The 14633-nt window shown below is 33.9% G+C and overlaps 1 protein-coding gene across 1 annotated transcript in view; it reads right to left on the minus strand.

Moving 5' to 3' along the window:
• Positions 1-5495, minus strand: part of LOC124358679 (H2.0-like homeobox protein) — a 42517-nt gene extending 37022 nt beyond the window's left edge. The window contains exon 1 of the mRNA XM_046810982.1: positions 4991-5495. Coding sequence (XP_046666938.1) covers positions 4991-5210 — 220 coding nt within the window. The 5' untranslated portion in view covers positions 5211-5495. The remainder of the gene's footprint in view (positions 1-4990) is intronic.
• Positions 5496-14633: the final 9138 nt, after the last annotated feature.

Raw genomic sequence — 14633 nt, forward strand, 5'->3', positions numbered from 1 at the left:
ACAATTCTTAAACAATAAAATTAGTGGAGTGGAGAGTTGACATTGGACATTATAAAAATCAGATTTTTTGCCGAAAATGGTTATAACCTACAATGAGGCGGCTGCTTGAGGTTATAGGTGGAGCTGATAGCTTGTAACGCCACACACACACAAGTCATCGCTGCTCCGCGCCGCGCCGCCGCACCACGCCGAGGGTCTACATACTCGTGCTTCTCGTCGTCAATTTATGGCATCTCAGATTTATGATCCCTAAATTCTCGCAGGAGACCGTTCGCTGTAGCTCTCCTGTCCCACTGTCAGGTTCGTGTGGCTCTCAGTACTCCAACTAAACACACATTTGGATCCCCACGCGCAAAATTACGTAATCGTGTACAAAAACTATCATAAAGACCTTGACATTACAAGGTGTATCCTTCACTTCCGTCGACGAATGATCATAAGAAAATACACATTCTTTTGTTTTTCACCTGAGTAGGGAGTCCGTTATTTGCACACCACACATAAAAACAATGATGACTTTATGACATCAACAAATGTCATTATTTTAATATTTGATTAATTGGTCACTCTTTAGTTAAGCACGGTCTAGATATTAAAAGTGGTTGGAGTGCACATGATCTATAATGGTTAAACCACTACTGAGGTAATCAATTAACTAAAACGTCTTATTGTGGTAGATTTATTGAAACTTCTATACTCTGTCCGGAGAACTATGACTTCATAAGGATTATAGAGTATAGACCATTAACCACTGCAAAATCTAATTTTGATTTTGAATCACTATAGGAGTAGAATGATTTTAATATATTGCTATACATGTATGAGTTACGTTTAGTATTTCATAGGTGTATCTTTATTGGATTCACCTTCTGTATCTGTTATAAAGTTTGCATATGTAATGAAATTAATTACACTTAATTGATTAATAACACTTAAGTGAATTAATAAAACTAATCAACGTGTTTTGGAAACACGATGGAAATTGACAGGTAGCCCCACGCACCGTTAGAACTGTGAGTGTGCGTGCGAATGTGCGATAGTCGGTGATGGTCACCGCTATCCAGCAGAGTATTGCTCTAAAAAAGCCCACTAAAATCGATATTAGCGATTATCAATTATCACTAATATCGATAATCGATGTTTTCTAAAAAGTTGTTACGCTTAAATTTATTCAAATAGTAGCCTAATTATCATAACAACTTGCAATTAATATTGATAGATAGAGATGATTAATACGTTAAACTTTGACTATATTTTCTCAGATATTTCTCAAGACAAAGGGAGTCCCACACTCCGTGCGCAAATGCATTCCCCCTACGTAAAAAAGTAGTTCTGTAAACAATGGCCTTTGTTCCATTCTAGCCTTAAAAGACTATAATTAGATCTCCAGTTGCGTAAAACTGTTAGTAGAAAATAAGTGGCCAAAGATTTCAATAATTCCTTTGCACTGGTTGAGTTTTCCACAGCTCAACAGTTCTGACGACAAGATTCTGAGCTGGTGATTTCTGTTAGTGAGGAAAAAAACGTGTGATGTTTATGATTTGGCTCTTGTGGATACTTAACGACCATACTGACATATTTTGGAACCACTTATATAATTCTAAAACATCCCTCTGCATTCAAAACATTTGCAGCATATTTGTTACCAACCAAAGTAAATTCAGTGTGTGAAAGACGATCTTTGCCTTGAAGTCAATTCTCACCCAATTTAAAATAGTAAAAATGAAGTAATATTTAAGAAAACTTTGTTTTAATCAATTACATTTTTATTATTATTGTTAGATCTCAATCTGATTTGCGGAAAAAACATGCGTATTGATCTATCCAAAGCATTCAATTATGTTTACCAGATAACTTTGTAGCACAATCCGGTGATTGAATAGTAGCTTAGAGACGGAGTCCAGTGCGTAGAGATCTACCAAATTACATTGATCATGGAGTCCCTCAAGGATCAATATTTTATCCTAAATGTTATTTTTTATTTAAGTACATGATTTTGGGAGTACTAATTTGGAATGGAAAGAGAGTAAGTACAGTATGATGACGGCATGACTATTTATTGGTAAAGCATGTTGCATTTATGACATTTAAAAATTATAATAATTTCTTCAGTTGAGTTCATGCATTCAGTTGTTCTCAGTTATAAGTTTTGAATCGATTAACTCAATAACTAATTTTATCAACTCATTTTCTAGAATTGGATCTGTACTGACTGACATTAAATGACCTTGCCAAACGTGTTTAATTACGGTTACTTCGTGTATTTAAGTTTTAGATAACCTGCCTCAAATGCTCTCTAAAGACTCTCTAAGAATGGCATATTTTGGAGTACCACTTTTATATCTACATCACACAGCAAAAAGTCAGATTTATAGGAAGCTCAAGAAAGCCTCCATCTGTCCATATAGCAGTAACTTCTATACTGGCAAGCTCATTTTGGCCAATTTTTGGTCGCTATATATATTTTTTTTTGTCAAAGTTTTTTTTGTCAAAGTAGGCATAAATAAGTTAAATATATAACTGTAAAAAAATATTAGCACAAAAATAATTACCTTGCAAAAACTATTGGTTGTTGAACAGTTTTTGCCCAAAAGTACAAGTGTTATTTGAGTTTTTTACCCAAATTCTTAAAAAAATAAACTACAAACAGATACAACAGAAAAAACAACAGATGCAAAACTTATTACCCACTAAGAATATATGAAACACTGCAAAAATTTACAACATGTACATATAAAAATATGCAAAAAGTAGCAAACTGGTCAAAACGCAATGGTATTTTGTCAGGTCAGTATAAAATATTGCTTTACTAGCCCAACTGGTGTTATATCGTAGTAATTTCATAATTGTATTCTATTATTTAAACACTAATTTATAAAAAAATAAAATAAAAAAATAAAATTATAAAAAATAAAATTATAAAAAATAAAAGTTTGGTAAAACCTTTATTATATTCATGTTGGTACTTTTCGGAACAAATATGTCTGCTAAATGAATCCAAGATTTTCTTTGATGTATAATACATTTTTAAATCTTCATTCTTACCTGAATAAAAGTTTAATCATTGAAGTAAATAAACACAGTAATTACAAACAATACAGGTAGAAGAGCTTACAAGTAGACAAACGATACAGAGACTACAGAGAACTAACACAATATATTCACTATTTACCCTCTTCTGTTTTCAAAACATCCTAGTTTCATCTTAAAAATATAACAGTTTTTTTGTCTTAAAAACAAATTACTAGCTGTGAGTCACCGAGTTTTACAGAAAAACAGATTCACTATGCAACAATTTGGATTAATGGCAATAATGAGGTTCATCAGAAAGTTAAATACTTATTTGGGATAGTTTAGTTCCTTTTTATTAAATAGATATAATATTTTGGAGGGTTGATTGATAAATACTTCATATGAGTAAAGATGACATAGTTATGAGTCGCTGGACACCAAGAGCGAGTCAACATGAGTTGCTGGATAGTTATAGGTTAAATGTAAAGTCATAAGAATAATTTCAGTTCTGAATGTAAGAGATAAGGCTTTCAGAAATCCAGGGTAGCTGGCACTGCCGAAGTTTTATATGACGTAGAACTTCACGACTAACATACTGGTGGCAAAGACACATCACAATAAAATATTGACGTGTATTAGTGTTACACGTTCTTCTATCACCAGCTGACTATGCTGGTCAAGCAAGTCATGAATGGGCTCCATTACAGTTTCAAAGAATAAGCAGGTCATTTTTTATGCATTCAAGTTTAATGATATACAAAACCTATTGGTGTCTAACCAGATCTAGCGACTTCTTTCATCACCATGCACGATTACTACAGTACTTTCCCTGATAGGAAACGCCTAAAGTAGCAGTTCCAGTGAGAGTTTTAGTATTAGCTGGCCACGATATAATAATTGTTCCTTTGTACATCTACGGATGTTATTCCTTCTTGTTTATGTATATATATATCGCATTATATCATGCGAGTTTTCATTACATATAATTTATTGTTATTGAGCTAGGTTATATAGGTTTTCTTATTGCTACACAGATATTTAAATTTTACATATTTTGGATATATTTGTTATCTTGTTATATATTTAATCATCTGTTACGAATATGAATCTTTCCATGTCAGTTAATTTGATATACAGCTTAATTGTCGATGTAATGTTAAAATAATTTAATAGTTGAAATCTTGATAATCTTGTACATACTTGTTACTTGCAAGTGTCCTTATTAACTAATTGAAATTGGCGTTTTATAGCAATTAATGGTTTTTCATGCATAAGTATTACTTTATAACCAGTATTATTATTGATGTATGTATTTACTCAGAGTGTTCGTTGTGGAATAAAACATAGATTGATTATGAAGGCTTTACTTCAAAGATGCACAATATATTCAAAAGAACTGTACATAAACCTCAAAGTATTAGTGATGGGATGAATAATCTCTTTTCAGTATAACGTATATAATAGATGGCGGAACAAAAAGGTAATACAGATCTCCTTATTAGTCATCATGGTAATTATACTCTGTAAACTCCTGAAAAAAAAACATAAATTTTTGTAGACTATTTTATTACGAATAAGAATAAGACTTTTATAATATCAAGTAATGGAGGGAGGTTCGTTTCTGTTCTCTCTTATATACGAACTGATTTACACATTTGTATATGTTTTTTCAGACTTTTCTTTTCGTGTTGGCTTACATACTCAAATAACGGCTATTCTGTACAGCACCAATTAAACGAAATTTTTTCAGGATAAAATATTGCATAATTTACATTTAGCTATTTTTTCCAAAGCCCCAAATATGAATATTCTTTCTAGTCAGCATGATATGACATTTTAACTTAGAAAAGTATAATTTATACGCAAATATCCCATTGCAACCTATTATCCATGTACATAACTACAGTTATAGGTAAAACTTTCAACCTTCACTACAACTCAAATCACACTAAGAACTACTTATAACAAACGACAGTACCTTGTGATGAGAATCTCAGAAGTGAGGACTCCCTGCTAGGAGCTATCTCGTCGGATAGGATTCTGTCCATCCCGAACTTGAGTGCCCTTGAAGTGCAAGGCTGAGGTTCATGGACACTTTTCTCCGGTTTGTTAAAAAAGTGTCTGTCAGATTCCATCTTGTTGCCTCCCTCAACCGACATACTCGAGTTTGTACGTCTCAAAAGTGAACAAACAGTCATCAAATAAGTGTCTGCTTATCTTATAAACTCGATTATATTGAACAATTCATAACAATCACTGTCATTGGCTTAATATTCCCAAAAATGAACTGTTTTATCATTACTAATTAAAATTCCAGTTACGGATTTGACACATTTGACTCTTACGCGATTTATTACCTGGAGTAACTCACAGAAATAACCTCTGAATCTCGCACTGTATTTACCGACATTTAGAAATATCACAACAAATCAGATTCGAGCGAAGTAAACGCGCATAATCCGGCGACACGTTGATCACGTAAGGTGCAGTACCAGACTGAGGGATATAGGGAACACTACATCTAACGTTGAGAGGCGTGGCTTCGAACTGCCAGCCAATCAGGCTGCTCAGAGATCACATTAATTGCTATGGGCGGATCCGAGAGCAAGTGAGCAAATACCATCTGGTCTCCATTTTGTAAATAACCAGTAGCACATTTCATGTACGGGTAAGCCGATTTGACATCAAAAGATACATTTAACCTAGTCGAGTATACAAAAACAATTCTGAGGTTTTAAAATAGCTCGTAAAAACAAGTGAAGTACATAAAGCACATATTAGAAGTTTTGTGATAAAGTAAGGACTTTATAATAAAATATAGGATACATTAAGTATTGTTAAATATTAATAAGCTAAAGGTTCTGTTGTCCATGGAAATACTCCCTAATTCTAATGTTTGATTAGTCATTTAAAAGAGCTCACTGGGAAAAGGGTAACTTTGTTACTTTCAAAATTTACACCTTAGGGGTTCGCCCTATTGGCTTTTGGATCTTTGATGCCATTCAGATGCTATTGATGAATATTTAGATTCCCATATGGTTTAAATTGTAAAGTAAACAACAATACTTTCATGACCTAGCAACATCTACAACTAAATGCAAACATGATTGTGTAAAGCCACAGGAACAACAAAGAGTAATTAATTATGAGTTTATGTTCGAAAAATTCCAATCAGAGTGTGCAATGTATCACATGTTTGGGGATGATTCTTCGTAAAAATAATGTAAACCTATACCAAACTTTTAGTTGTAACTTACAATGATGATATATGTATATAAAAGTATGTATATATATATATATATATATATATATATATATATATTCTTGGAGCGAAGCCAAGAAATCTTTAATGTGATGAAAAATTACAACCTATCAAAAAATTTCATCTCGCCCTTTTTAGAGCAGTATTTTGAGACTGAAAAGCCAATGACGAAATAAAAAACAGTTTAATAAAACGTGTTACACACTTTGTTTATTGTTTTATGTTACGTAAGTATTCCATTAGTAAATTTACAAACTGGTAAATATTACTAATGGTATTATCTTCGGGTACACCGAAGTAATATAAAAGTATCATAATTATGGGATAACCTTTTGTTTATTATTCCGTTGTTTAGTGTGTTTAATATTAGTTAGATTTTATTAGCTTAATCATTAGTGGTCAAGTCACTTCACAAAGCATACACTTTAAATTGTAAAAGAAAATTATATTTTGTTTGCAGGAATTTAGGGATTAATATACTCAGAAAGTATTATATGCTTATTTTGTGATTTGTTATATACCATTATAAATATATATAACAATAAATATTTTTACTGTTTATACAAATAACATTCTAAAAGAGACTAAATTCGATTCAGAATATCCTTAGGGAAACTACATAGATTTTGTCTTTGTCTTCCTATTTTATGGACATACAATTTGTAAGTTATCAGCAAGTGGCAGGATTAGTATTGATTAAATCATCAAAAGGTGATAAACAATAAAAAAATGGTAAAATATTGAATCTTTATTTAGGATAAAACGCACATAAAGTTACGTTAAAAATGGAGTATTCTGATTTAATACATTTTGGGATGTAAGATTGATTTTGAGAAAAACTGCAAAAACAAAACCAGTTAATTTTTGTGTTTTCCTGGTTTGGGTTAGTGATACAACTGAAATTTGTCTCAAAATGAATCATGCATGCCTAATTTCATTAAATTAGACCTTATAAAAAATCTTGTTTTGGCAACTAGGCTACATATTTTTGTGTAAACTGTAAAGTAAACGCACATGTTACTCGAAATCCGCGGATACATAACTCACTGATAATACATGAAGATACTCTGATGAACTCACTAATGTCTGATCATTTTGCTTAGTGAAGTTTACGAATTCATCTAAAGATGTACACACCGTAAGTAAAAAAAAACTTTTTGAATGTCAAGACATCAGAATATCCACCAAGACATCAGAATTAATAATTGATTGGAGAAACATTATATTTGTTAAATAATAAGCAAACACCAATTGAATCAACCTTTATTGCAGTTAACAATGATTTCATTTATTTCTAGACAATTATTCTTTATCCAAATATCAAGCCATCAAAAAAGCTTCAACAGAACTCCTTAGTTACTAGAGGTAGTGTAATTCTATCACAGGTTTTAAAATGTAATTTTTGTAAAGACTCAAACGAAAATGTTTTTAATATTTTATTAGAAAATATTGACAAACTACCATTGAGACTGAAGTTGTAACACATTTCAAAATCCTCAGAGTGACTAATAAATTTAATAAACGATTCCGCCACGTTATTAAAAATGTATCTCTTGCAGGTCAACGCCCTCTGGTTTTCATTTTTAAGAATACTCTGACAACCATGGATATCACTCGTGTCCATGGTCCAGAACATGGCCCGCGTCACTTAGAGAGTGATAACTCATCAAAGATGCAATAAATGTATTGTTATTTTATTGACGTGACAACGTCTTAAATTAGGTTGCGGCTCGGAGTCACTCATGAAAAAGTGTAACGCCCGGTAACGTTACGATGCCCGTCCAGTGGGTCCGCCGCACGGGATCCGCACGGGATAAAGCAGATAACTGTGGGTCCGCCGCACGGGATAAAGCAGATAACTATGTTTATTCGTGAAAATGTGGAGTGCTTAGATTCGTCATTTACAACAACTACAACAATAAAGGTAAATAATTGTACACTGATATTTCATTATCGTAAACTATGATTGATTGATTAATTGTTAGATTGACACAAAATTTGAGAAACTGAGTTTATAGGTTATGTCATACTATTGACAAATGTTGATAGTGTTAAGTAAATTATTAGTTTAAACCACTCTGCAATCAATCGTAATTCAGTCGATTGAGAAGAAACAGCGCGTATTGCTAGTCAAACATTTAAAATAACAAATTATAACCTCTAACCTGTCATAACAGTGCGACCAAACAAACGAACTAAACCGACCAATCACCACGCGCGGAGTTAGAATTTAACTGTGTTTAGTAAGAATTTCAAATTCCAATTTTAGTAAATGTTTTATTCAACTTTACCATTTACAATAACAAATTTTAATTAATTTCAAATTATGTACAATGTTTTAGTAAACAAAATATATTTCTATAGTTAAAATTTGTGCAATTCTTATTTTCATTCAATTCCTTGTTCCTATTGTGCAATTTAATAATATTCATATCAATAAATATTCTACCGAGAAAAAGACGTTGTCACGTAAAATCTTCGCCCGTAAAACCGACTTTACAGGCAACCATAATTTTTTTATTATATATTTTTAACAGGTAGATATATTAAAACGCACCACTCCAGAAGGTGGACAAATTTCGTTTCTGTCTATCCGCACAATTTTTTTTTAATCAAAAAGAGCTATAAACTTCAACTGTTGCATGAACTCTCATCTCCATATTATGGGGAACTTCGAGTTCGATGATGGTGTGTGCCGGGATTTGGATAAAAATTAGCGAACACTGTTAAATTAGTCTTATGGGTAACCGAGATGGCAAAATAAAATATACATACTAAAACGTATGACATTTTACATGCATACTCGTACATGAATATATCGTTATATTTAGGACGTAAGACTCCTTTACATACTTTAACATTGTTCGACAATCCGTTTTATCAGTTTATGTGTATATAGACAAGAGTTCGAAGATATTTTATGTTCCTACGTGGATGGGGTTTAGCTAAGCGTTAACTCAGGGTGATATATCGAGAATGAACCTTGAAATGTTGTATAATTTATTTAGCTACCACTACGGGTTTGGAAAAGCCCTGTTCTATCTTTCTGTTTACCTGTCTGTGTGCCTCTTTTCCGTTCGATCTCTCAAAAAAGAATCGAATTATGGACTTAATATCTTGCATGTAACGTCTTTTCTAAGCAACGTCGTATTTAATGATGGCCCATGTTCCTCTAGAGAATTTTGCTGAGACCTTACGCAGCCTAACTATATGTAAAATATCACAAGAACTATTTTAATTAACTCTTTAAATTGTGTAAGAAACTTAATTTCTACATAAACAAGAATGAGTAAAATGATGAAAAAGAAGGTGTGTATCAAAGGAATTGGACTCTGCGTAGTTGAAGTCTATCAATCAGTAGACATGTTTCTATTCTGTCTGTCTGGAAGGTGTATATTTCTTTTCTGTCTAATTGAGTGTCTCTCCACAGGACATCTCGAGAACCAAATGAGCCATATGCTTAAAAGTTTGCATGCAACTTCAGCGAAGTCTGCTACGCTACAAGTGGTGCCTTGTAGTATAAACCCTCAGTCAATACAAAACGTGATACCCAAGACCTTTGCTCTTTTTGCTGTATACAACTATCACCAAAAGCCGGCGAACGGAGGAAAACCTTGCAGAATATGTGCGAGTTGCCTGGGTCGATGTTAAATCCCCCTTCATTGATGTAGTTTTAATTATCGATACAGATACATGGCTACTCTGTATATAAAGTCACGGGCCCAAATTTCATGACACCGTAAAATATTGATGTTAACCTGTACATATATCTAGAGACAAAAAACCCTTTGCAACTTTGAGTGGTCATATTTGAACATTTTATAGTTATCATTACCCTCTGATGTTTTAAAGTTATATTTGGTAAACATATTGATACAAAATTAATAAACCACAATTCTTCAAACGCTGAACTTCATCTATACGCTTTAAAAATGTTGTTTTTCCCCAAATACGACATCATCTTAAAAGTCTTTATGTATGCTAAGGACTTACTCCTTTATAAGCAGCTTCACCACCACTATAAATGGATACAAGCAAAATTTAATTGGAGGTTAAATATGTTTTAAGTTAAGATATCCAGCGGTTAAATACAAGAGGATTACCTATGTAAACAAAGTCAATCGTGTGGCAAGTTCACTAGGAGGTTTAGTTCTCCAAGACCAGACAATAAAATATATAGTAAGTATTACAAAGTTGACCAAATAACATATTGACATTGGCACAGAGTTGATTATGTTGATTATAACTATTGGTTGTTTCATCCATGTAGCAAATTGGACAAATGTTTATACGAGTCCATACACCTCGTATCATACACCTTATATCATAGTTTTATCAGTAGTAATAATACCATGCTAAACATGATACATGTTCGGATGTCTCAGTTACAATATCGTGAAAGTTTTTAAAATTTGTATAAAGTAGTTAAATATCATCAGGATAGTTTATTAAATAAATTAGCTATTAACTTAAAGAATCACAAATCCTATTAGTAGTAGTACCGACAAATTCACTTTACAAAAAGTATTTTTATTATAACTAAGTGACAATAATTACAATCTCACATTTAACTCTGTCACATTTACCTGCAGGGGGAGTCATTGGTACCAACAACACATTACTGTTGCTATTTATAAACTACATATTCACCGTGAGATTATAATGCCAGGAGTACGGGCTTGAATCCCGGCTTGGTACGGCATTTTAGCAAGCTGACAAATTAGTGAGTTTGCCTGAAGTTATGCGCACATATGTTCCGGACTAGAGTTTTTGATCATTCTCAACCCTCACCACTCAAAAAATAAAAATTTTATCCCTAATGTCACGTGGTGTAATTACAAAATTACACTTCAGAATCAACATTGGGTTACAATGTGAAATACTACACTGACAATGTTGCGTTCGATTATTTCCATTCAATACATTCGTTGAACCTGTTTACCGAATGGCTCACCTGTTAATTTTACAATAGAAAATCTCGGTTGTTGGCATATGAAGCCCCGGGGCCCCGATGTTGAAGCGGCAACCCGAGTCGTGAACGGAGTAGGCTCGGCGCGGCGCGGCGGCTGGATCGTGTATGTTGGTTTGTATACAGAGTCCCTCTCTAAACACCCGCGGTGGTCGCTACCGTCCCGCCATCCCGCCACCGCGCCCGCCACTCTCATAACCTAACAATCACAGTCATTTTAATGCATCTTGGTTATTTTTGAAACGTCAAATCTTTCTGTTTTAGAGAAATGAGGTCGAACCCCATACAAACGTCGGAGAAAAACAATATTGCTGTAGTAAACTCAGGCCGATGTGACGTTCCAAATATTTTAAATTACTAATGTTTGTAGCAATGACTAAAATGGTCGGATAGTATTGCTGTTAAAGCAGGTCAATCATCGCGCATCGGAGAAACAATGTGGTTGTGGCAAACCCATACCGATGTGACGTTCTAAATATTACATTACTAATACTTGTGGAAACGGCAAAAATGGTGGGATGGTATTGCAGTCACAGCAGGTCAATCCACGCACATCGGGAAACAACGTAGTTGTAGCAAATTCAGGCCGATATGACGTTCTAAATATTACATTACTAATACTTGTGGAAACGGCAAAAATGGTGGGATGGTATTGCAGTCACAGCAGGTCAATCCACGCGCATCGGGAAACAACGTAGTTGTAGCAAATTCAGGCCGATATGACGTTCTAAATATTACATTACTAATACTTGTGTAAACGGCAAAAATGATGGGATGGTATTGCAGTCACAGCAGGTCAATCCACGCGCATCGGGAAACAACGTAGTTGTAGCAAATTCAGGCCGATATGACGTTCTAAATATTACATTACTAATACTTGTGGAAACGGCAAAAATGGTGGGATGGTATTGCAGTAACAGCAGGTCAATCCACGCGCATCGGGAAACAACGTAGTTGTAGCAAATTCAGGGCCGATATGACGTTCTAAATATTACATTACTAATACTTGTGGAAACGGCAAAAATGGTGGGATGGTATTACAGTCACAGCAGGTCAATCCACGCGCATCGGGAAAACAACGTAGTTGTAGCAAATTCAGGCCGATATGACGTTCTAAATATTACATTACTAATACTTGTGGAAACGGCAAAAAATGGTGGGATGGTATTGCAGTCACAGCAGGTCAATCCGCGCGCATCGGGAAACAACGTAGTTGTAGCAAATTCAGGCCGATATGACGTTCTAAATATTACATTACTAATACTTGTGGAAACGGCAAAAATGGTGGGATGGTATTGCAGTCACAGCAGGTCAATCCACGCGCATCGGGAAACAACGTAGTTGTAGCAAATTCAGGCCGATATGACGTTCTAAATATTACATTACTAATACTTGTGGAAAACGGCAAAAATGGTGGGATGGTATTGCAGTCACAGCAGGTCAATCCACGCGCATCGGGAAACAACGTAGTTGTAGCAAATTCAGGCCGATATGACGTTCTAAATATTACATTACTAATACTTGTGGAAACGGCAAAAATGGTGGGATGGTATTGCAGTAACAGCAGGTCAATCCGCGCGCATCGGGAAACAACGTAGTTGTAGCAAATTCAGGCCGATATGACGTTCTAAATATTACATTACTAATACTTGTGGAAACGGCAAAAATGGTGGGATGGTATTGCAGTCACAGCAGGTCAATCCATGCGCATCGGGAAACAACGTAGTTGTAGCAAATTCAGGCCGATATGACGTTCTAAATATTACATTACTAATACTTGTGGAAACGGCAAAAAATGGTGGGATGGTATTGCAGTAACAGCAGGTCAATCCGCGCGCATCGGAGAAACAACGTAGTTGTAGAAAATTCAGGCCGATGTGACGTTCTAAATATTACATTACTAATACTTGTGGAAACGGCAAAAATTGTTGGAGGGTCTAGTTAAAGTTTAAATTGTATTTATTGCAGTGGACAATGTTTTACAATAATTGTATTGCATGCGTCAGACCAATAAGTTGTATTTATACAATTATACATATTATTATTTGCATTAAGTATCTATTTGGACTCATGTTATGTTAATATACTTTATTACAATCGTTAATGTTAAAATGTCATTAATTTCGTTACATACAAATTTCATTCATTTCGGCATCCATTGTCTATAGTCAAAGTAATTCGGATTTCAGTACAGTTTGGGTGTCTTTTTCTTCGGGTTTGGACTAGCCTATCTTAAAAATTGTCTCTCTTCAATTTGAAGTTATAGAATATGTTTAATACTGGAGATTGGACCAGTATCTTACCAATATGGTCGGAACTAAAGCGCAACTCCTTAGCTCTGAAACACTTGATCTTAATTAGGTTTTACTCATCCTCATTACAGTCATTCATACTCACCATTGAGTACATAACTGAAAATAAAGAAATTATACAAAATTAATATTCAATTACAATAGCTTAACAATTTTTGTTAATATTTCAAACCACAAAACAATTAGTGCATAGTAAATCATTACTAGCAACTGTAATGGTGTAAGAGGGGCAATAATTCCTTAGACAATAGTAATGTAATAGTGTAAGAAACGTTTGCTAGGATTGCGTGACCCCCTTCTTGCGAAACAGGAAGATACGAATGTCGTCGTTTTAATAAGGTAAAAGTATAATTTTAGTTGTTTGAAAACTGTGTAACTAGCTAACTTTGGCTTTTCATTTATGGCCCAATCTCATCTCCAGTAGGTGTGCAGACACCCAGATATTAGGAGGTAGTAGGATCAGAGGTACTAATTCGAGTTCTCCAATTCCACAACCCAACGGAATTCCAGTCTACGATCCACCTATCCGTGGGGGCAGCAATGGAAACTCATTTTTCTTCTCAGTAAAAAAATCAACTTAAATTATTCTTTATTTCAAATCATAATTTAGTTTCTTTATTTCAAAATATTGACATATGGGCTGAGGCCTGTGCGTGACGGCGAGTTCCTATTGAAAGTAGTTTGAATACTAACGGAGAATTTTTAAATATTTATCTATACAATAAATACAAATAAACTGTAACATCAATTCGCATACAATAACGTAATAATTATGAAGAAAAGAAAAATATTAGTTAAGCAAGCGGTTGAACAGTTAATGTATGCTGACACAACGGCACGACAGCGAAAAGTACGATTATTTATAGTAAAATGTAGGTAAAACGGTAAGTAGGAGTGAGGAGAAAAAAGTGGGTATGTATTACTTTCCCCAAAATTAGTCAACCTATACAGGTACATAACAGACGACGAATATTTTTAGTCACCGTAATAAAATAATATAATTATTATACTAATTAAAGGATTAATTTAAGAGTTTTGCTTTGGTAGGTTACATGAATTTTGAAACTCTTAATTGATA

This window comes from Homalodisca vitripennis, chromosome 3 (genome assembly GCF_021130785.1).
Source record: "Homalodisca vitripennis isolate AUS2020 chromosome 3, UT_GWSS_2.1, whole genome shotgun sequence".
In the NCBI taxonomy this organism is placed as follows: Eukaryota; Metazoa; Arthropoda; class Insecta; order Hemiptera; family Cicadellidae; genus Homalodisca; species Homalodisca vitripennis.